General features: G+C 52.1%; 1 protein-coding gene across 2 annotated transcripts; it reads right to left on the minus strand.

Moving 5' to 3' along the window:
• Window positions 1-1,121: 1,121 nt before the first annotated feature.
• Window positions 1,122-22,556, minus strand: MINDY1 (MINDY lysine 48 deubiquitinase 1). 2 transcript variants are annotated; one of them, XM_075071111.1, is made up of 11 exons: window positions 22,155-22,556; window positions 17,252-17,353; window positions 15,395-16,241; window positions 14,124-14,181; window positions 13,396-13,460; window positions 10,828-10,986; window positions 9,147-9,249; window positions 8,024-8,166; window positions 5,397-5,576; window positions 4,156-4,287; window positions 1,122-3,337 (listed from the first exon to the last, which is right to left on the minus strand). In XM_075071111.1, the coding sequence occupies exons 3-11, from the start codon at window positions 15,989-15,991 to the stop codon at window positions 3,257-3,259; spliced, it is 1,518 nt and encodes a 505-aa protein (XP_074927212.1). In that variant the 5' UTR covers window positions 15,992-16,241; window positions 17,252-17,353; window positions 22,155-22,556; the 3' UTR covers window positions 1,122-3,256. The 2 variants fall into 2 exon arrangements, with proteins under 2 accessions (XP_074927212.1, XP_074927213.1); XM_075071112.1 differs by lacking the exon at window positions 22,155-22,556 and adding an exon at window positions 17,851-17,903.
• Between the last annotated feature and the right edge of the window lie 856 nt (window positions 22,557-23,412).

Genomic DNA, 23,412 nt, shown 5'->3' on the forward strand with positions numbered 1-23,412 from the left:
ACCATGTATCGTTTTTAGGCAGGTCCTACATAAACAGTGACTTTTTAAATGTACCTTTTGCTGGCAACGGAGACTAGCAGATGACTGACAGGCTGGCAGACAGGGCCTTGGAAAAGCTAGAACTAAACACATTGGATTCCTGGCTCAGTTGGTCATACCAAGGCACTGTCAGTTTCCCACACTGGTGCACTGCTGGGCCTGGCTGAGGTTAGGACTGAGGGAGGTTGTGCTACTGAGGTGCATTGTTGGGCTGCTTGATTGGAACAAACCGAATGAAGGCTTGTCTACACTCAAAAGTTAATTCAGATTAAGGCAGGGCATGAATTTAAATTGCAGTAGCTATTCCCGAATAGAGACACTGATTCTGGCAGAAGTGTGCCTTCTCTCCTTTTTATCTTAATCCAGATTAAACTAAAGCAGAACAAATTCCCTCAATCCAGACTCAGCGTCCACACAGGATGCTAATCAGGTATAGCTATTACAGAGTAACTCCCAGTCCCATGGACAAGCCCACACACCAAAACTGGAGAGTAGACATAGAAAGGTGGGGATGGGTTCGGTCCTGACACAGAACACGCTCTTCTGCCAGTGACCTGCAGGAAGGGAGTTTGTCAAGTCTCAGTCATCTCCAAAGGTGGTCGCATCCAACAAAGACACTGCAGGCAGCCCGTTTTGGAGGAAGGAAAAGGCTGCTGGGCTCATGACGTGCTTTGGTCATGGGTGAGACACCAGCGACTTTCACTTTTCATTCGCTGTTGCCACCAAAACAACAACAAAAAACCCTGACAGTCTTCACTGTTTATGTAGGACCTACCTAAAAGCACTGTACCTGACTTGCAGAGGAGCAACTCCCACTGGAGTTTAATTGGAATTCGTAGGGGTGGGGGTATTCTTTGCAAGGGGCAGAATGTCCCCCCCACTCACCCATGCTGAATGGACAAACAGATGGACATTCTGCCCCTTGGAGGAGACACAAACACCCAGCAGACTAGAGCCCGAGTGTTGGATTGGACAGACGAGCCCTGGAGGCTGACATACAGAAAGTCATCACCCCAGTCCTAGGAGACAGACACGCCCCATGAGCATCCTAGGAACAAGACCCCAGCCCCCCAAACCATCACCCTAGGGAAAGACTTTTATTTCCAAATGTCTAAGGCAGTGTTACAAATAACGGAGAGTAGAAAAGAAAGAGTAAAACTCATCAAGCCCGAGAGTGTCAGAGCTTGGGGCCAGAGCCCAGCCGCCTGTGAAAGGAAGTGCCCAGACGCCTACCGCAGACGGTTCGTTAGTATCCTCAAGGTTTGATCCTGATCCCATTCAATTCACGGGGTGGAGGTGGGGGATGTCACAGGATGAGGAGCTGCAGCTTTTCTGCGGAGGAAGCTGTCTAGATGAGGACGAGGGATTGGGCAGAACCAGAAAAGGACGGGAACAAGAGATGCTTCTTCTGGGATATTGGCCATTTTTGTGGGCTCAGCCACTGCTGACCTGCTGGAATGGCCAGCAAGCATCTCGATCAATTCCTCTCCTCCCTGGTAGGCGCTGCGATCCAGTGTGCAGTCACCTGGGAGCTGGGGTAGCCGCGCTCTCCCCCACTCGAGCTGGAAGTCCTGCTGGCTGCTGCTAGACCAGGAGCATCCTGTGTCACTCAGCGTCTTGCAACAGAAGGGGCTCCGAGTACCCTCCACGACCCAGCTAGGTGGCTACTGATGCCAATGAGGTTTGGCCCAGGCAATGACCCACCATCCCTCCTCAGGCTGTGTTCCACAGGGCCTGGTTTAAACCCTCCCTGCTCGAGGGAGGAAGCTGCCACAGTGGAGAGGGCTAAGGGAAAGCTTTGTCCCAGCAGGGAATTTACATCCAAACCCTCCCCCTGGCTCCTAGGCTCTGTGCGCTTTACTCTGCAATTATTTCAATGCACCCTGAAAATGTGCTTCCTGCAGCTCAGCTCACATCACTGGGCTGGACAGAGAGTTCTGACCCGACAGGTTCCCCTCCCCCGCCACAGATCCACTCGCTGCCTTAGTTAATTAGAGCCAACGGCCTTGCCCGTAGAATTCCCACCCAAGGGGAGACTGCTGAGTGCAGGATCAGACCCACCCAAGGGGAGACTAGATGGGATTGATAGGAGGGGGGGCGGGGAAGGTGCTTGTCCAGAGTCTGTGCTCACCCTGCCATGAAAATCTAAATAAGGAGGCAGCAACTCATTGGCTACCTTCTGCATCCTCCTGTTTGCGCCAAGGCCGTGCAGAGCATTCCTTCCACCTGCAGCAGGAGAGGGACACACCTTTGTCAGTGCTCCCCCCGTCCCAGAGAGCCTGCACGTGAATTCACGAGAGGCGCCGGGCAGCTGCCTGGCACGCTCAGTGGGTTAGCTGCCCCCGCCCGAGGGAGGCCGGCGGCTGCCGCTTCGTCCCTGTTAAATAAGCCTCTGTGTTTTCACAGCATCACAGCTGCTTCTCTCTGGGGATTCCAAAGCATCTGAGGATGGAGTGGGTGCACCGGTACCATCACCTCCTTTTCTCCCCTCCGCCTCATCAGATGGAGAAATGGAGGAACGGGAGGGGTGGTGGCGAGGGAAAGCAACTTGCCCCAGCATCCCACAGCAAGTCAGGGTGAGAGCTGGGAATGGAACCCAGGAGTCCTGGCTCCCACCCACACCCTGCTCTAAGCACTGATCCCACTTCCCTCCCAGAGCTGGGACTAGAACCCAGGAGTCCTGGCTCCCAGCCCCAACCTGCTCTAACCACTAGACCCGACTCCACTCCCAGAGTTGGGAATGGAACCCAGGAGTCCAGGCTCTGATCACTGAACTCTCTGCCTCTACCACAGAGCTCTGCAGGGAAGAAGCTCAGAGGGAGCCAGAGGGTGTGAGCTGGCAGAGGAGAACACTCGGCATCTTTGGTGAGAGCTCAGAAGTACAAGGTACAGCTGAGGGCGTCAGGGATGAGGAGAAACTGCAGCCGATGCACAGCCCAGCTGGACTCTGCCCTGGAAGGTCTGTGCCAGCCCTCATGCGCTGCAATACACAGGCCAGGGAAAAGCCAGCAGCATGGCCCGAGGTTTCACCCCCACAGTGCGGGAGCCAGGACTGAGTTCTTAGGGAAGCAGGTCCTGTGCTGGGGAGGGCGGCGGGCGGGGGAACCGGAGGCGAGGCGAGCCCCGCAGGGACTGTCGTCTGGGAGTCTTTATGGTGACATGGCAGGACCGTGGGAGGGCGAGGGGTCCGAAAGCAGCAGGCAGGGGGCGAGTGGCTCTAGAGGAGGACGCAGTCCGACTCCTGCTTGTGTCTCTGCCTGCGTTCCCCGGCTGGCCGGACGGACGGCTGAGCTCTCCCCTGAAACCAAAGAGACGAAAAAGCAGCTGCTGCCTTCAGCGATCTCAGGGTGCTATTCAGACCAGTCCCATTCCCCTCCCCACCAATATCCTCTCCTAGGAGGGGGCAATGGAAGCAAAGAGAGGGGAAGTGACTTGGCACATGGCCTGGAACCCAGGTGTCCTGGCGCCTGCTCCCTGCTTTAATCATTAGGCAATACTCCTCCCAGAGCTAGCAATCTGAGTCAATGGGTCCCAATTTCCAGGACTGCACCCTCCATAGGCATCTCCCCCCAGCACCCTCCACAGGCTTGGGAACAGAACCCAGGTGCCTGGCCTCACTTCCAGGCTCCAGTCGCTGTCCTGCTGCAGTGGAGACCACCGAGGCTTTGGAGTTAGATTCCCATGCAAAACCACAGATCCCCGCTCTGCCCTTGGCCACGGAGCACAGGCCTGCGGGCTGTAGCTAGGCCATGGGGAGGAGGAGACAGAATTGCACAGGACGGAGTAGCAGTCCCAGCACCACCGAGTGTGACCGGAGCGTAGTCCCCACACAAGGGGGAATACTGGTATGACCAGCAAGAGGGATGGTTGGGCTGAGCTGGGCAACTCCTGGGTGGGAGGGTTAGAGGGAGGCTGGAATGGGCCCACCCTGCCCCACCATGCAGGAGGCACGAGTTCGAGTGTCCCTCACCATAGGAGGGTGCCACCCCCACAGCATCCCTGGTCTAGGAGCAGCGCTGACAGGCTCCCCAGGATCCCGGAGGAAGGAAGGTCCTCATAGCAGGGGAGTGGGATGCGGCTGCAATGTATTCTGGGAGGGATGCCAGGGCCCATTACCTGCGCAGGAGGCGTCGCTGGCTGCTGCTGCCGCTGATATTCCTCCTGCTGCAGCTGGCGCGCAAGCTCTAGGTCGCTCAGGGCAGAGGGGCCCTGCTGCTGTTGTTGCAAGGACAGGGCTATCATGTAGTCCTGAGGGCAAAGGTGGGGGGAGACATAGTCAGTGCTAGCAGCAAAGAATCCTGTGGCACCTTATAAACTAACAGACGTTTTGGAGCATGAGCTTTCGTGGGTGAATACCCACTTTGTCGGATGCATGTAGTGGAAATTTCCAGGGGCAGGTATATATATGCAAGCAAGCTAGAGAAAGCTCATGCTCCAAAAAGTCTGTTAGTCTATAAGGTGCCACAGGATTCTTTGCTGCTTTTACAGATCCAGACTAATATGGCTACCCCTCTGATGGTCAGCGCTGGGACTTCCAGGGAGTGAGATACACAGAAGAAGAGATCTTATTTCCCGGAGGGTTCCAAAGCCCTATACAAATTGTGCATGTACAGGATCACTCACCCAGCGCTGGCATGCAGCCACCTCTGGGGAGCAACGCAGCAGTCATTTAACAGTGCTGCAAAACACTTAGGGGCAGGAACTAGAGACAAGTCGCTGAAGAGGTACGTCAGTCTCAACAGGCCTCTGCATGAATTCACTTTAGCAGTGATCATCAAGGGAGGGGGGTTTGGAAGGCTCAGAGGCTCTGGGCTAGGCCACCTGTCCGCAATGACCCCCTCTCCTTCTGGAGGGTCTATCACTCTCGCTCTACGGGGAGTGTGTGTGCAGGGGGGAAATGGAAGCTCAGAGGGGTTAAGAGACAGAGCCACCCAGACAGATTCTGAGTTCCTATTTCCCTCACTGACCACCCAGGACAGCTCCCAGGAGCGCTGGCTCCCAGCGTCACCCCACTCTAACCACTAGACAACATTGTCCTAAAGATAAGGATCCTGCTACAGTAGATACTGATTCCTGGAGGTGACACATTTCAGTCAGAAAAGCAGGGGAGCTACAAATTTCATTCTCTAGTCCACATATCCTGCCTGGAGCTGGAAAGGAACCCAGGAGCTTTGAAGCCCAGTGCCTTCCCCCACCTCTCTAACCACTAGACCCTGCCACCTCTCCCCTCCCAGAGCCAGTAACAGAACCCAGGAGTCTGGAAGCCCAGCCCCCTCTGCTCTAACCACTCAGCTCTGGTACTGTAACTAACCACATCCCAACGCAGTCCGGCCTCCGCTGAGCCATTTGTTTCCTACCTGGTCCACCTGCCTCTGCTCCTGGGGGGAGCTGCCGGCCGCCTCCTTCCCCAGGGTGTGGCTCAGGTGGAACTCGGCGTCACAGAAGCAGCTGTCCCCATCCACGTTGTGCAGGCTCTCCCAGGTCACCTTCTCCTCCTGCAGGAAACCCTGGTCCGTGACCAGCAGATACAGGTGGCCCTGTGGAGAGATGAAGAAGAGACAGCGTCCACTTGAAAGCCCTTGGAGGGCGGGCGGAGCGGCAGCCTGTGGCCACGCCTACACTACGGGATAATATCAAATTAGCTAAAATCGGTTTTATAAAACTGATATTATAAATTTGATTTCATGCGGCCACACTAGGCACAGTAATTCGGCGTTGTGCGTCCATGCTCCGAGGCTAACGTCGATTTCTGAAGCGTTGCATTGTGCCCCCGCCCTTTGGAATCTGGTTGAATCATTATTGTCATGGGTGGTTTTCTGGGTAAATGTCGTCAGTTCATTCCTTCTCCGGTGGAAAACTCATCAGCTGGACAATCCTTTCTCGCCATTTTCCTGGATTGCCCCTGGACAGACGCCATTAGACGGCAAACCATGGAGCCGTTCAGCTTTTTTTTTTTTCCGGCACCTGTATGGTTTACTGGGAGATGCCGTTGGACAGAGAGGCGATACTCCAACGCTACACTAAGCAGCATTCACCTTGCTCTTTGTCAATGATAGCAGAGTATTGATTACCGGTCGTTCTGACTGTCTACTGCGGAGGAAAACTGGCAATGAGTGCGGTATTCTCTCCTTCCTTTTGTACGTGTCTAGCTGCTGTTCATGAGTGCCCTGGCTGGAAACGCTGGGGGCACAACGCAAATGCAAAATTGGGATTGATCACTTGGGACTGAGCCCAATCGCCTCCCTTATGTTTCGTATAAATAGAGTCAGTCCTGCCTAGAATAGTGGGCAAGTGTATGAGGGCCAGTGTATCAGAGCACTCAGTGTCCGTAGTGCAGTCTTCAGGGGGTGCCTCTGCAACACCCCACCGTTTCTTCCCTTCCTCCCGCCATCCTTCCTGGGCTACCGTGGCATGTTCCTGCCCATTTGTGTGTCATAAGAATTAAAGATGATCAGTGAATAAGAACACTGAGCTGTTTATGTTGACATAAGTATGAGGGGGAGGCAGCCTCCGGCGGCGATGTAGTCAGCGACATAGCGGTGTGTGGGGAGGAGTCCCAGCATGCTGCTGCATTATGACAGATCCAGGCAGTTACAGAATCTTTTTCTTCACTCCAAACGCTGCCGGAAATGGAGGGGGCTGAAGCACCCCAGTTGCTTGGTGAAGCTGGGTTGTAGCCGTTCGTGTCTATCTCTGGTAGTAACCGCATATGTTTGCCTCGTATGTACATACATGTTAGATCTTCATGAGGACGGTTACTATGTCCTATCTTGCCACCGGTCTACACGGGAGGAGGAGAGGAGAGGACGCGGATATGCTCTTCACTGGCTTGCAGCATGAGTTCTACCAGCAGCTTTCATTAACATAGGGTGACATTGGAAATAGTCAAGATGTCTTTTCCCTTTTTTTTCACGTGTGGTGGGGGAAAGAATACTGAGAGCTTTCCTGAACCACGCCATGACACTGTGTTGAACCTACAGACGTTGGGAGTCAGCCAGAAGTGCAATACTTTTCGGACTGCTGTGGACTGTGATAGCTGGAGTCCTTCAGTACCCCCTCCATCCATGAGGTCCGATCGTTGGTCTCTGGCTTCCCGTGTATCGCTTGTCCGCAGCGCTGTGTTTTCTGGTGAGATTTTTTTTCAAACGGTTGGCATTTCGTGTTTCTGTTAACGGGAGCTGATACAAAGATGTTCCCTATACAAGCGATCAGATCTAGTATCTCCCGGTACGGTTCCATGCTTGGATCTCTTTTGGATTTCGGACTGTCATCGCCACCCGTGCTGAATCAGAGCTCCACGCTGGGCAAACTAGGGAATATGTAATTCAAAAGTTCGGGGGCTTTTCCTGTTTACATGCCCGCTGCCGCATCGGTTCAGATTGCTGTCCAGAAGCGGGTCAGTTGGTGCACTGTGGGATACCGCCCGGAGGCCAATAACGTCGATTTCCGTCCACACTAACCATAATCCGATATGTTAATATCGAATTTAGCGCTACTCCTCTTGTCGGGGTGGAGTACAGAAATCGATTTAAAGAGCCCTTTATATCGATATAAAGGGCGTTGTAGTGTGGACGGGTACAGCGTTAATCAATTTAACGCTCTTTAAATCGATTTAAACACGTAGTGTAGACCAGGCCTGTGATTCACTAGGGCACAGAGACCACAACCCCTGGGGATGTTGCAATCAAGGGGTCACCATCACTCAACCCTTTCCTGCCTTGCATGGAGGTTAATGGGCTACTGAAGGCCCCAATAGAGACACTGGGGAAACTGAGGCATGGCTGCCACAAATGCCGCTCCGGGCCACAAAGGGCTGTGCTGGGGCAGCAGCCGTGCCTCAGTTTCCCCAGTATCTCTATTTGGGCCTTCAAAGTAGCCCCTTAACCCTTTCCTGGTGCCTCCCCAGCCCCAGAGCTCCTGTGTGAAAATGCACACAGCAGCGGTTATGGAAGGCAGAGATGTGGGCGAAAGGGGCCGGGCTGACCTGGTGCTTGATCATGGTGCTGAAGTGGTTGTTTCTGAAGAAAACGCTCAGCTCCCCCTCTTTGACCGCGGCCGTGAGCTCGCACAGCCCGTGGTAGGTCAGCTGGGTGGCCGTGGACTCCAGGAACTGCTCGGCGATCAGGCCTGGGGTGGAGAAACGAATTGTGAGCTAGGGTGGGGTGCAGGTGTGAACGGGGGGGGTTACACTGGCACTCAGCGTGGGTGCCCCTACAATGGGTGTGAAACCGGTTCAACTTGTGCCTACAAATTTACCGACAGCAGCTAAACCGATTTACCAAACCAGAGACAGAGGGAAGGGAAGTGACTTGCTCAGTGTCAGAGCAGGGGACGGAACCCAGATCTCCTGCGTCCCAATCCAGTGCCCTACCCACTGGGCCACTCTGCCTAGCGACCCACAGCTGGGAAGCACAGGCTTGGAGCAAACAAGCTGCACCTTCACCGAGCAGCAGTAGGGGCTGGGAGGGAATACCTTGGGGGGGGGGGGTGCAGGTGCTCTGCCGTTTAGCTCCCTCCATGCCCGTAGAGGAGTCAGCATTTGCCCAGGCAGCCAGGGAATGGCTCTGATGTCTCGTCCCCAGCTAATCTTCCTGGGTGCAACCCAACGGCCCGTTCATCTGATGCCAGACAGGGCAACCTGGCAACAGAAACGCAGCCAGGCGCAGGGTGGCTCCTCCCTGAGCTTTTCCCACCTGGCGACACTGGGTGGGCTGGTGGAAATCGGGTGAAGCGGGGAGTGTCCCAAACCGCAGTACCCCCACCCTCAACGCAGCCAGGCCTTTCAAAGGTCGGATGCACATCCTCAGATTCCCTGGGGAACCCCAGTTCCTCGCTACCCATGAGCAAGCCTGTACCCTGGTTAATCTGCACTCTTCTGCTGGCACATGGGGGGGGGGTCCCCTGAGGGGGGGACAGGCTCCCATAACCCCTGTTTAGGGGAAACTGTCCCCCTCCCCCATACCAGTGCAGGAGTGAATCTGGCCACGGAGTCTACCCCATTGCAGATCTGAAATCGCTTCCCTCACAATGCCCCTAAGGAGGGGCGAGTGCCTCTGGTGTTCAGCAGGGGGGCAGGGAATTGAGCTCCCCAGGGGATGGGGATTTACCTTCAGTGACCAGGTTGGGGTCGCTCGAGTGCTTGCAGGTGATGATCTTCTCCACCAGCTGGTTGTAGCTCAGCTTGCCCACGGCCTGGGCAGCATCCGGGCTCTGGAGGAGAAGGGGAGGGGGAAGGAGATGGCCCCAGGAGCCCAGGGAGGGCTCCCGAGAGGGTTTTTTAAACCAGCCCAGATGGGAAAGCACAGGCCTGACTGGTCGCTACCCTGCAGCCCCTTTGCGCCAGCGAGGATGGTGCACAGGGAATTTAATGCCCGTGCAGCCTGCCCCTCCGCCCCACAAGGGGATGCTCCCCTCGAGCAGAGCCAGCCCTGCACCCAATCTGGGAGTTCTGGCGCAGTCCTGCGCTCTGGCTATCCATTGCCTTGCAAAGCCCCACGGGGGGCCACAGAACCACAGGTGCCAGTAAGGGCCAGATGGGTGCCCACTGCCCCTGCATCGGGGTGGCGCAGGCTGCCTGCCCTCTGTGCCATTGCCAGCAATGGGGCAAACCTGCCCTGGTGTTTCCACTGGTCTTTTAGCTGCACCTTTGGTTTTAAGTTGTAAATGAAGGAGACAGGAGACTAGGGTCCCTGGTTAGTCCCAGATCTGGGACAGCTGGGCCACCACAATGCACTCCTGCCCCCACCTGTTCAGGAAGAAGGCACCTCATCCTTCTGTATGGGGATAGCTCAGGCAGAGTGGCCTGCTCCATCTTCAGCTCTCTGCTGGGCAGCCAACGAGGGAAGCTCTTACATTGGTGGCTTTTTTGGGCGGCAATCCGGACACATCTGCTTTGAAAATGGGACCAGAGCCCTGCTCCAGGGGGGCAGAGTGCTTGGTCACTACCATCCCGACTGGATTCAAACTGGCAGCCGATGGGCAAAGAAAGCCTGGCCCTGTTGAAGCCCACAGGAGTTTTGCTGCCAGCTTCAGCGAGGCCAGGATTTCACCTGCAAAACCCCTGCCCCAGCCGCTCGCCTTTGTGTCTCAGCATCGACCCAAACCCTAGCTCTTGGTCCCAGAGATATTTCTGCTCTTCTCCCACTATCTGGGGGTTGGGCTTGACTTCCTTCCATAGTCGGGGCCGAAACTGGCATCAGCTTGGCACGACCGCACAACGTTGCGGAGACAGAATGCACCATCTCTTGCCCGGCTGGACCGTCCCCTCCCACAGATCGTCCCCTCTGTTCTTGGAGCTGACGTGGACGGGTGTCACCCCACTGCGTGGAGTGATGGCCCTTGAGCGGCCCCCAAACCTTTCGTTTTCCCCCCAGACATTCTCAGCTACCAGCAGCCATGAGAAGCTGAATTAAGAAGCTCTGGACAGGACTTCAGCTTCGTCAATTCCTAAACCCTCCTCTGAATTTACAGCTGCCTTTGCTCCTGCTCATATGATAACCATAATGCCATCGAACTCTTTCCCACTGCTCTTTCACCAGCAGATCTCAAAACACTTTGCAATGGGGAAACTGAGGCATGGGGCAGGGATGTGACTTGTTCAAAGTCACTCAGCAGAGCAGTGGCAGAGCTGGAGATGACACTCAGTGCTACGAGGTCCAGTTAAGGACTCTATCCACTATTTCACATTGTCTCCCGCTCCCCTGCTCCACCCCCTCCATGCACCAACACACTGGCTCTGGCTTGTATCCATTCGATGCACAGCGTGGACTTTACAGCAACGGCGCTCACCTGTGGGTCCACTAACCAGCCGTGGTACAGTGGGACGTTCAGGAGATCAAAGACAATGCACTCTGGGGTGTACTCGAAGTCAGAGACACCCGTGAACCTCACGTTCACGTCAAGCCCCGTGGACAGTTTGGGCAGGACCATCATTGCATCATTGACGTTCTGGAGTCGGGAAAGAGAGAGGGCAGCACCTTGTGTAGACAGGAGACAGAGGAGCTGTGGCAAGAGAGGGGCTGGGATTCCTGCTTTCCTCCTATCCCTGCCTCGTCGGTCTCTTTCATCCTGCTGTCGCATCGGTCATAAGCACTCCAGAGCAGGGACAGTCTCTCTGTGACTTGTCTGTGCAGCACCTGGCACAACGGAGCCCTGATCCTCGGCTAGCGTTCCCAGCAGTACCAACTGGAAGCTAGGACTTTTGGGTTCTCTTTCTGGCCCTGGTCACACACCAATCTGTGTCCTCTACGTGCAGGGACCATCCCTTGCGAGGCCTGCACAGCGTCCAGCACAATGGGGTCCCAATCCCAAATCGGGCACTACTGTAACGAACTTCCTAGCAGGCAGCTGTGAATCTCAGTCAGGACTTGTCTATACAGAGAAACTGACCAGAGGAGCCATTCCAGACTCGCTCCCCGTGTGGACGCTCCACTCCAGAACAAGAGTCCCTCTGCTCTAGAATAATCAGCGCGCTTCCAAAGGGGAGTAATTATTCTGGACTAAAGTCATGTTTATTCTGGAACTGAGCATCCACAAGGACAGCTGCTCCGGAAGAGCTTCTTCGGCACTAGTTATGCCAATCCATTTCCCTGTGTAGACGAGCCATTAGTGCTTGCAAAGTGCTTTGAGCATAGGAATGGCCAGCCTGGATCAGATCGGAACCCACCTAAAGCCCAGTATCCCAATTTCCACAACGGCTTGCTCCACATGCCTTACAGGAAGGTGCACAAACCCCACAGGAGTCAGTAGTGGGATGACCCGCCTCCCCGAACAGCTCCTCCTAGTCCCTACAGAGATGGATTTCAACCCTGAAGTTCTGCCTTCCTTCCAGTGCTCATATAGTCAGCATTAGCTGGTCCAGTTCTGGCTTTACTTGTTCTCCATATGGACACCCAACTCCTCTTTGAGCCATGCTGTATTCTTGGCCTTAGTGGCCTTAAGCAGCAAGGAGTTCCACAGGTTAATCACACATCTCCTTTTATTAGCGTATCCCCTTGTTCGCATATAAACGAGAGAGAGCAGAAGTGCCTGCTCGACACTCTCTGTCCCACTCACGACTGCATACGCTTTTACTGTGTCTCCCCTTATTTGCCTCCTCTGCAAGGTAAAACAATCCCAAAGTTTCCAATCTCGCTTCATTGGAGAGTCTTTTCAGGCCTCCAGCCATTCCCGCTGCCCTTCTCTGAACCCCGCGCTAGTTCTGCCCTATTCTTTTGGGGCTGGGGTAACCAGGGCTGCACACCGGCACCAGAGGGGGCTGCACAGCTGATAGAAATCCAGACAAGACACCCGTGTGGAATGGAGGACACAGGTCTGAAAGGAGTCCGGAGTCCCTGCTAGCACAGACAATCCTGCCACGTCAGCCCGTTCAGAAACTGATCAAGCTCCATCTTCAGACTAGTTAGGCCACTTCCCTCTCCTATCGGAGGCTGGTCCAGAACTTCCCTCCTCTGGTGGCTAGAAACCTGCTTTTAAATTTCCAGTCTCCATTGACTCCTGACCAGTTTAATCCCCATTTGTTCTTGGGCCAACACCCTCCTTTAGCTTCAGCAGCTCCTCTCCCAACCCAGTGGAAAGTGCCCTCGAGGCGGACGGCATCCTGAGGGGGGGACAGGGCGAAGGAAGATGGAGCAGCATGCAGCTCTGAAATCGCACGCCGTTGCCTGCCCAATCAACAATTCTGCTACTTATCTCAGCATTCAGGCACTTATCTGGCCTTCACCAGCCACAAATGCAGGCATGGAATTTTTTTAATCCCTAAAACCCAGATGGAAAGTGTCACCTAAATAATTTTTATTTTATTTTATATCAGCGCTGGCCAAATTCATTGACCCTCCAAGCCGCACAGAACAATCTACAGAAGCTCAAGAACCAGGGCACAGCTGCCGGGACTTGGGGCTTCTGCCCCACGGGAGGCACCTGCCGGGGCTCAAGTCTGGTAGGTGGAGAATGTGGGGAGCACGGGGGGGGCTCCACGAGCTGCATGCTCATTGTAAAAGAGTCGCGTGTGGCTCGTGAACCACAGTTTGCCCAACCCTGTTTTATACAGACACAGACATTGGGGTTTTTGTTTGTTTAAATAGATGGAGAAACTGAGGCACTGGGTGGATTAAGTGGCTTGCACAAGGGCATCAACCGGGCCTATGGCAGAACAAGTCCCCGTCCAGCGCTCTAACTGCTAGACTACTCTTGCTAGCTACACAGCTCCCAGATTCCTTTTGCGGCACGCGAGGTCTCTCCCCCTCGCAGCGGGGCTGCAGTTCAGGATGACAGGATAGGCGTTTGTAAACCCTGCCACCCACACCTCCCTCGATACTCTGCAGAGGCGGGGTGAGGGGTGGATCCAGATGGTCTTACCTGCTGGAAGTTGAGCTGCAGCCCTTCTGAATTCTCTTGGGGTTTGATGGACAAGATGCAGTCGCCTTTGAGACAAGAAAACACCCAGTCCCTATTACTGATGGATGGTACTTATCTAGTCCCCCAATACGGTAATACTTGGGCGCCATTCACTAATGTTTTTATCCTCACAGCCCCAACCCACCCCATGAGCCAGAACAGGGCTATTATCCCCATTGTACAGATGGAGAAACTGAGGCACAGAGAGGCTAAGTGACTTGACCATGGTCACACAGGGAGTCTGTGGAAGAGCCAGGAACTGGAGTATCCTTTTTGCCTCTAGGACCAGGGCAAGGGCTTGGCCTATCCCTGGGCGTGGGCTGGATCTAGATTATGGTCAAGATGGCAATTCCTGCACAGGCTCAATGGAAAGGCCCCTTTGATGGCTCTCAGTCTAGCCCTGCAGCATTGTCCTGATGGGATGGGGGATGAAGACTGGGATGGAAGGGGGGGTGGGGAACAGAACAGAGATGCACTAAATGCAGCCTGTTTTCCATTTGTGTTTGGGACCGGGGAGAAAGGCACCCACACAAGCAGGCAGGAGATAGCATTAAGGGCCCGGTCCTGTCTTCTTCTTTGTGCACCTAGAATTCCCAGAGAAGCTGATGGGAATTTTAAGCACCCCAGGAACACAGCATAGTGCCGGGAAGCCCGGTCCCCTCAGGTGCTCTCCTGAATTCCCCACTTACCGAGATGCGCCATCAACTCATCCGATGTGATCACTTCCTTCTTGGGGGAGAGCTTCACCTGCAGACAGAGCGGGGGTGGGGAAGTTAGCCAAGGCCCCTCTCTCCCAGCACGGTTTTGACCCTCGAGGCTTCCCTTTGAATCACGGTACAGGGATAATCAATCCCAATAACATCCTTACGCAGATTAGCCCTGCCACGTGAGATGATCCAGCTAACTCGGTAGCCCCGCTTTAGCCATAATGGGTCAGACACTTGGTCCATCTAGTCCGCCTCCTGCCATACTGATTCAGACCATTAGCCCTCGTAACCCATTATTCCATGTCGGGAAACCCACACCACCACCAGCCAACACCTGATGTTTCAGAAGATGGCAATAAAACAACCACCCACTTACAGGACTTTTCATCCATCAGTTGCTAAACACTTTCCCACACCGCATCAGTCTCATTATCCCCATTTTACAGATGGGGAAACTGAGGCACATAGTGGGGTAGTGACTTGCCCAAGGTCATACAGCAAACCAGAGGCAGGGTTGGGAATAGAACCCAGGTTTCCAGAGTTCAGCCCCTGATCCACTCGGCCATGTTACCTAGCAAGACTGCATGGAGGTAGAAAAATTCTTCCTGATCCCTGTGGTAGCCAGCAGGTGCCCTGAAGCATGAGACTTGACTAGACTTATTTTTACCGTAATGTCAGACACATACCAGGATACCCATGGCCTGCTCCAAAGCCCACTGCAGGCAATAGGAGTCTTTTCACCCACTTCAGTGGGCTGGCGCTGGCAAGAACCCTGACAACGGGAGTTCAGAACGCAAACGCTTCAGTGACTGCAGAACAGTTCTGTGGCAACAGAAGCTTGAGGAGCATGGTGCATGTTTCCCACACACGCACAACAGCAGGTAGCTAGCACGACTCATTAAGTTCCCCCTTGGGGCAGGTTTCCCCAGTATTCTGGATACTTATCTGGGCCCCATTGTATCGGAGCACTTTATAGCCTCAAGCACCCATGGGGGGTTAGGCTGTTATCCCCATTTTACATTTGGGGAAACTGAGGCACAGAGATGCTAATGATTGGCCCAAGGTGTGTCAGAGTCTGTGGCAGAGCAGGATCTTGAACCTGGGTCTTCCCAGTGCTAGGTCAGTGTCCTAACCCTCAAGCCATCCAACCTCTCAGTACAAGTAGCCTCCTCCATGCCACTAGACAGCAGCCTCTCACATGAACTACATTCAATCTCCTTGCGCCCAGCGCCCCTCCCCTGGCTCCCACCTACCTTCCACTGCAGGAACAGGATGTTCATGATGGCCAGGAGTGGGCAGGGCCCATTCTCACACTGGGTGATGATGGGTGTCCTCTCCCCTTTCCAGCTGATCCACTTCACGCAATAGAAGTCAGGCTCGGGCTCTGCGGCACCTGGGCTGAGGCTGGAGATGGGGTCGTCCTGTGGGGAGGCGACTCCTCCCGTTTGGATGCTCCTGCTCAGAGGAGGCTGCTTCTCTTTGGGGTCCGCTCTTCCTTCTGGCTCCCCACGCTCCAGCTGCCTGGCTTCGTCACTGGGCCCTGCTCTCGGGGATGGATCCTTCCTTGGGGTGTCCTCATGCTCCTGGTCTGAGGCCTGCTGGCAGCTCGAGCTGCCCTGCCCAGAAGGAGCCTCCTCACTGTGCGTTACCCCAGTCCCCTTTGGGCTTGCTGGCTCCTGCCCATTCAGAATGCTGCCTTGCCCTGCTGCAGCCTGGGCTCCATCCCCCATGCCAGCAGTGTCCCCCTCTAGCCCCAGAGGGGCTTGGCAGATTTCAGGTCTGGTGACTTCTGTGTTTACATCGTCTCCTTTCGTAGCCAAGGGATCCACCTGCTCGAGTCGGGGCTCCATCTGGCCCAGACAAAACCCTTTCCGCAGTGCCCCTCAGTGTTTTTAGTACATTCACCGAGGCAGGGAGCGGATCGTGCGGGCCGGTCTCTCTCCAGCAAGCAGCGCCAGCTGCAATCCCGGTTCACTTTCTGCTGCAGTCTGACTGTCGCGTATTTCGCTCCCGTTCCTGACTCTACAAATTCTTAGGGAAGTCGATTCCGCTGAACACGAGTGGAGGGGGGTAACCAACAACAACAACCCCAACCTGCTTCTGAAAAAAAAAAAAGAAGATCCCCACGTCTCAACCTAGCCTTTACAAAGACGTCAAATCTGTCCAGTACCAATCAAAGGACAATGTTCCTTTCAAGGATATAAAACTAGTGTTTTAAGCAAAACAAACTGTTATTCATTTATCAGGTTCCGAGCTTTTTCCTCTTCCTGTCTATTAATTTAGAGTCCCCTTCCATCCCATTAAATTTGTTCTAATTAATAACAAAAGTATATCTAAAAAGATTATAATTAATAGTTCCTTTTAAAACGGTCTAATTCTTGTTCCAGAATCTATTTAGTTCTGCTTGGTCAACCCAGGGTATTTAAAATAAAAATCTTTGTTAGGCACTTTGAGGTTTCTATGAAAGTTGTTTTTTTAAATGTCCCCCTCTCCCAAAAAACCCTGATTCCAAACTGATCCCTGGCCTATCCTTTATCAATCAATTTTCTCAAGGCAAATTAATCCCAATTCCTCTTCCTTTCCTGTTTTAAATTCAATTACTCAGCAGTGATGAAATGCAATATTCCACCTGCTCTGTGTGTGTCTATACTTTGGATAATTATAGCTCAAAATCACCTTTAAAAAAATTAAAAAAGGTGCGTCTGCAACTGGCGTCTCAATGCTTTTCAGGGTGTAGAAAAGTAACAATAATCTAGAAAGAAGGGGAGAGCTTTAACTCAAAACCAAACAAAGACAGAACAACTAACTTGCAAAACAGGCCTGACGTAATTCTACAAAACGTATGTGCCCAGCCCCTTCAATCTATAGAGCAAAGATTTTCCTACAAAAAGTATTTTTAAGTCATAAAATAAAAAAAGCAAAGTCAGTGGAGTTGTTTGGCTAATTCTCGCCTTATCAATGGTCTGGAATCTCCCGATTCCTCTCAATTCTTTACCCAACAGTCCTTTTCTCTCTAGCCTTGAGGTTATGTCAACAGAGCAGAGGGCTGGTGCTTTCTTATCTTGTTTTGACCCGATCTGTGTGTCTTTCCACCTAGTGCGTTGACTTGCCTTTCCAGTTTTTCTCCCGTAGCTATTTTTCCTGATTTAACTGGGTTGGGCTATGGGCAGCACTGGAGTTGTCAGCTGGAGCTCCAGCAGTAAGACTCCTCCCTGAATAAACACATACAAGAGAAGAGAAAAGAGTGAGCTAATAATTCCATTATGAGATTTCCAATAATCGTTACAGGTCAGCTCATTTGCAGCTGGACAGACACACACCTAACGGATATCAGCTTTGCTTGCCGACTCCTGGTCTACACTATAGACTTCTGCCAGTCAGGGGTGCAAAGAGCTGCGATTCCTGACTGAAAAAACTGCACCAACAAAAGACCCCAGGGTAGACACAGCTGGACCAGCAACACTGCGCTTTTACTAATATCGCTGGGTTTGCTCAGGGTAGAGGTTGGAATAAGCTGTACAGGCAAAAGTGCAGTTTTGCCACTATATATAGGCCAGGTCTACACTACAAACTTATGTCAGTATAACTCAGGGGTGTGAAAAACCTAGCCTGGGGCGCAGAGAGTACTGTCAGCGGGAGGGCTTCTCCTGTTAACATAGCTTCCGCCTCTCGTGGAAACAGATTAATGACACCGACAGGAGAAGCTCACACAATGGTGTAGCAGGGTCTTCACTGAAGCACTACAGTGGCGCAGCTCCATTGGTGCAGCTGCAGCTTTTTAACTGTGGACTTGCCCTCGGCGTCCGCTGCAGGAGAGCTTTGCTGGTGTAGTATACCAGTATAAGAACATAAGGACTAGGTCCATCTAGCCCAGTTTCCTGTCTTCTGACAGTGGCCAGCACCAGGTGCCCCTGAGGGAATGAACAGAACAAGTGATCATCAAGTGATCCATCCCGTTGCCCTTCCCAGCTTCTGGCAAACAGAGGCTAGGGACACCATCCCTGCCCATCCTGACTAATAGCCATTGATGGACCTATCCTCCATGAATTTATCTAGTTCTTTTTTGAACCCTCTTATAGTCTTGGCCTTCACAACATCCTCTGGCAAGGAGTTCCACAAGTTGACTGTGCGCTGTGTGAAGAGTATGGGTATACCAGCCAAGCACCATAGACATGGGCCAGGAGTGGGAGGTTTACTGCTTTATAGTGGTACAACCTGAGCGAGTAGACAAGCCAAAAGTCAATGGAAAGATTCCTAGCAGCTTCAACAGGCTTTGAATGAGGCCCTCCATTTACGTACATGGGATCCAAATTTTAGCTCAAAGTTAAGCTGACAGCGTACCTTATGCTACGAGGATAGTTTCATTGTTAAGACTCGCTGGATTTACAAGTCAAAAAATGCTCCCTCACTTCTCCCCAAGTGTTGATGTTGCAAATTTAAGCCCTTAACAATTCCTTCATGGCTCTTCCCACCTCCTGATGGCATGAGCAGCGCTAAGGCCTCGGCAGTCAGCTGTTGACAGCTCTACCAGCAAGGGATGAAGAACTACAGCCGAGGCTCAGAGCTGCAACAGGCCTGAAAACTTGCCTCAGTCAGTTAGGTCTACAGATCTGATTCACACAAACCGAATGGAAAAAGCGACTGTGTAAAATTTGCCCCTTTCCAACTACAACCACAGCTTTAAAAAAAAAAAAAAAGAGAGGAAAGTCTCTTTTCAGTTTCAGCCCTGATCCAGGAAAGCACTTAATCACATGCTTAACTATCAGCGCCTTAGTAGTACCACTGAAGTCAACTGGAACTGTTCCTGTGCTTAAAAGTTAAGCACACGCTTAAGTGCTTTGCTGGATCAGGCCCAGGGAACTTTAAAAGCAGCCAGGATACATTAATGCTTCCTCTATTTGCATGCAGCGTACATAGGGGATTACAGGGAGAAAGGAGAGTGGTGAAGAGTTGCCAGCTACAGGGCTTTGGAGCCAGAGTACCCTGCATCGGTAGAAAATGATACTGAAACAGCTGTGAATTCTGTCTTGCCATTGTAATTCACTGCCAGCCCCCTTAATGCCAAAGCACGAGCGGTAATGGAATCTGTTGTGATAGATTATAGAGAGACAGGATCCAGGCGCCCACCACTGCTTCTGCTTCACGACAGAAGCATCCTGCTTCCACCTTATTCTCTGTAGTCTTATGTCTGAAAACAGGCTTTCAAAGCCACCTGCAGTTTAGACACCACCTGAACCCTCCTCGATAACCTCTCTGCCGAGACTAAGGACTGAATGGATCACGGATGAGCTTCCCCTTTGGGGGACCCCTCCCCAGATCAAGGTTGAATCACATTGGCAGTGGGAGAAGCAGTGGGGGTTACATGCCTTGCCAGTGACAGAGGGGCTTGAGTTCTGAGACTGTCAAGCCAGCCCAGCTGGAAATGCTCTTGCTTTAAAAGGATAACTCTGATGTCTCTTCCCAAGGAAAATACGATCAGAACATTTGCAGTCATGGAGCTGTCACCAGTCCTGCCTGCCCCAGGTTCTAAAATAAATAAAAGTCACTAGTCAGGATCCCAAAGAAATCATGGATTTGTTTGGGGTTTGCTTTTTTTTTTTTTTATTATTATTTTTAAATATAGATGTGGGGTTCTTTCTATTCACTTCTCGGCCTTTGAGAGCACTGCCCATTATTTGTCTCCTTGTGCTCCCCTGTCTGATTGTTCCCTCTTTTCTTATACTTAGATTAGAAGCTCTTTGGAATGGGGCCCCTCTTTTTCTTCTATTTGTACAGCACCTTGCACAGTGGGATCCTCATTTATGACTATAATACAAGTAATTACTAAGCCTTCAGGTACCAGAGGGGGAGCCGTGTTAGTCTGGATCTGTAAAGAGCGACAAAGAGACTGAGCCTTTAGGTTTTACGTTTTCAATCTTTTCTCCACTACCACCAGGGCTAGAAACTTTAAAAAAAGGAAAGTTGAGATCCTCCCACACCACGATGCCAGGAGCTGGGACTTTAAGAAACATCAAATATCATAAGACTTGCAACAACAAAACCAAAACTTACAAGAGATGGCAATGTTGTGCTGTAGAATCTCACATTCCTTCCCCAGGCCACTCCCCGGAGCTGTCAAAACAGCCATTGCCTCACAGCCGACAAAGGCATCTTATCAGAAGTAAAACCCTGAGAAAACACTTTTCACCCAAATTCCTCCCCAGCCTTAGTCCACTAGAGTATGTCACTTGCTTATGTCCATGCTCAGTCTTAAACGGCTAGCAGGCCTGGAGACTAGTGGGGAAAGCAGGACTCCTGAGTTCTATCCTCATCTCTGCCACTGACTCGCTGTAGCCCACTGGGCAAACCATTCCCAGTTCCATGCCTCAGTTTCCCCACCTGTAAAATGAGGATAACATACCATACAAAAACACAAGGGGGAGGGGAAGCCTTTACATGCAAATCCTATTCAGTTAAAAGTTTTGTGATGGGTAAGAACTGTAATTTACTTTGTACAGGCAGCAAGCAATTTGCTCTGAAAGCCCTCAGACAAGGACACAGATTAGAATCAGAGCTGGTGAAACCATGGGACTCGATGAGACTATGGCACTGCACTGAAACCGGAGTTGCACTCATTTACACTGGCAGTGAATTTGGCCTCACGACAGAAATGGTTAAGTCAGAAAGGCCTGGGTGGGAAGGAGACGGGGTCTCCATTCACGCATGAGCAGCTGGCTACAAATATCTAGGCCGCAGGACCTAGATGCCACAGGGATGGGTGCTCTATAAATAGCTACAAAAAGGGAGAGCTGACCTTTTTACTTCCGTGTCCTTAGGACCATCTGAGGGGATAGAGTCATGGGGACCAGAAAGCAAGGAAGAGCGCTCGCTTGCCATTCTCCGTGAGAGATGGGGTTAAGAGAGCATCTTTTAAACAGGCAAACTAGGGCAATCCATAGCACCCATCCCCTTCCCAGAACACGAGCTGCTTCTGACTGCAAATTACGGGTTTACAAGCTTAGCCTGGAATGACCCAGTTTCTTAACTGTGGTCCTGTTGTCTGGGCTCTCGGCAGCCACCACGACTTGTGTGGCTCTCCTGGGCACACCCAGCATGGACTCAGAGCCAGGGGTGTTTCCCTCTGAGGCCCTCCCTCCTCCGGGATTGCACGCTCCAGCGCAGCAAAATAAAAGGAACATCTGGGGAGGAGATGGCAGGCCTTAGGCCGGAACCAGAGTCCAACCAGGCTCCCAGCAAACTTCCCACACTCGATTCATTGCCTAATGAACTCAGGCTGCCACTGCAAAGTTTTCCCCTGCTTTGGATAACTCCTCCAAGCCAACTCACAAGCCTCTGGATCTACCCCTCCTTGCGTCTTACCACATAGCAATCTTTGTCTCAAGCTTTGCAACACACACACACACACGCACGCAAAGAGACACTCCCAAGCTTGTCCACTAATTGTAGGAACACTACAAAGACTACAGCCCTAGGTGGCTGGGCATTTTTTCCATACTCATCCTGAGTTCCCTTTGCAAACAAATCGCCAGCAAACCCCAGAGACGGGTTCTGAGCAGCAGATTCTGCATTGCTTCAAAATCTGGGAGCATGCTGCTCTTGGGGCAAGGGGCGAGATGGGTTTGCCCATATGGGTGCTCCCAGACGACAACAAAGGCAAAGCTTTTGCACCGTGCAAACAGACACTACCCTGGGGATTAGGGAAACGGGCCGCAGCAGGTTTAAAGCGCTACAGGAGAGATCATTAGCTCTTAAAAACAACCCCAGCCGCCAAATATTTTATTACAGTGCACCAGCCAAACTAAGTCAGCCACCCCTGCCAGCAAATGAGTTGTCGCCTTGCAGATCCAAACCACCCTCCTACATTACAGATGTGACAGTGATCACAACCCACTGATTCCCCCCTCCCATACACATACACCCTCTGCAAACTCTGCTCCTCAGCAGCCATATTTCTTTCACAGCTGGATCTGTCCCACTCCCCACCACGCAAGCCGCGTGTCTCCAACTTTTTACCTGATATGGGTGCGTGTGTGGAAAAGTTTCTTTGCAGATTTCACTCTGACGCTGCTTCAGGGCAAGGAACGACTTTTCTCACCTTCCTCTTGTTGTCAGCACAGCGCTGCTCTCCCTCCCCACTCCTCTTAGTGCTAATGTAAATGCAACTAATCCAGATTCTACTGCTACTGTGCTGAAACCTTGTACCTTTCCTCTTCCCACACACATAGATGCATGGAAGCTCTCCTGCCTGCATGGGGTGCCCAAAACACCGCCACGCCCCTGCAACTCTCTGATGCTACTTTGCTGCCTTCTCTAGGAAGTTTTTTTATTTTTTATTCCCCCCCCGGGTGAACTGATCAAAGACAGGACTCCAGGCTGCTGGGGAAAGAAAAGCTGCTTGGGTTTCTTGGCCTAGCTTTTGTGTTTGCGGAAGAGACATCTGCTGGTTGGCGGATTTACAGCAGCCAAGGAGGAGGGAAAAGAGATTATTTTTGCCCTCCCTCCCAGTTGAAGCAATACACAGGAGCTGGCTGGAGAAAGAAAGGCAGGGCAAACAGTCCCAACAAAATTAGCCTTAATTGGTATGTGCAGGAGCTGTCTCATAGGATAAGAGTCTAGGGCCAAAGCAAAGCAGATCAACCTACTGGGGATTACACTGAAATATCATCATGTTCATTTAAGGCCTGCAGGATCTGACATTATTGGTTCAGATGACTGGTCCATCTAGTTTCTTATTCAACAGCAGCCAGCGCCTAGTTCCTGTGATTTTATTGTGAGTCTGGCAATATTTAGTGTGTGTTTCTTCAAGTTCCAGCTGCTGGAGGCATGTGATTAGATGCGACTCTCAGCTGTGGTATGAGTGTTTTAAGTAGGTTTCTAGCTTTAATAGATACGGAGAAAAGTGTGATTGAGACAACAGCTGGCAAAGAAAAAGATCCTTGTTTTAAAAAATAAAATCAAGCAAACGAAAAGGCCTATGTGATTTTTAAGCCAACCTCGTCAGATTCTGACTCATCTTTAGGGGAAACTCTTCCATAATACAGGTAAACAGTTGTGGGATACTCTTTAAATTTAGGACAGCAGCTGAAGGGGTTGTAACAGAAATGATCAGATAATAATTCAGAGAGTACAATCTACCTAGCCCATGCAATGACATTAATTAGGAGAGTGCACACTTTGTAGCTTGCCTCAGCTGAGCTCATTGCACACCTCAGGGGCTTCTCGCATCCCTCCATCCTCCCCACCCCCTCTGCCCCCAGCTCCCTGGGTACCA

Source organism: Chelonoidis abingdonii, chromosome 11 (assembly GCF_003597395.2).
Source record: "Chelonoidis abingdonii isolate Lonesome George chromosome 11, CheloAbing_2.0, whole genome shotgun sequence".
In the NCBI taxonomy this organism is placed as follows: Eukaryota; Metazoa; Chordata; order Testudines; family Testudinidae; genus Chelonoidis; species Chelonoidis abingdonii.

Coding starts and splice junctions, on each gene's coding strand:
- MINDY1 (XM_075071111.1), bottom strand. CDS start 15,991: ATGGAGCCCCGACTCGAGCAGGTGGATCCCTTGGCTACGAAAGGAGAC. Junction 8,167..9,146: donor CCCCAACCTGGTCACTGAAG/GTAAATCCCCAT, acceptor TCTCCACCCCAG/GCCTGATCGCCGAGCAGTTC. Junction 5,577..8,023: donor GCACCATGATCAAGCACCAG/GTCAGCCCGGCC, acceptor ATCTCTCCACAG/GGCCACCTGTATCTGCTGGT.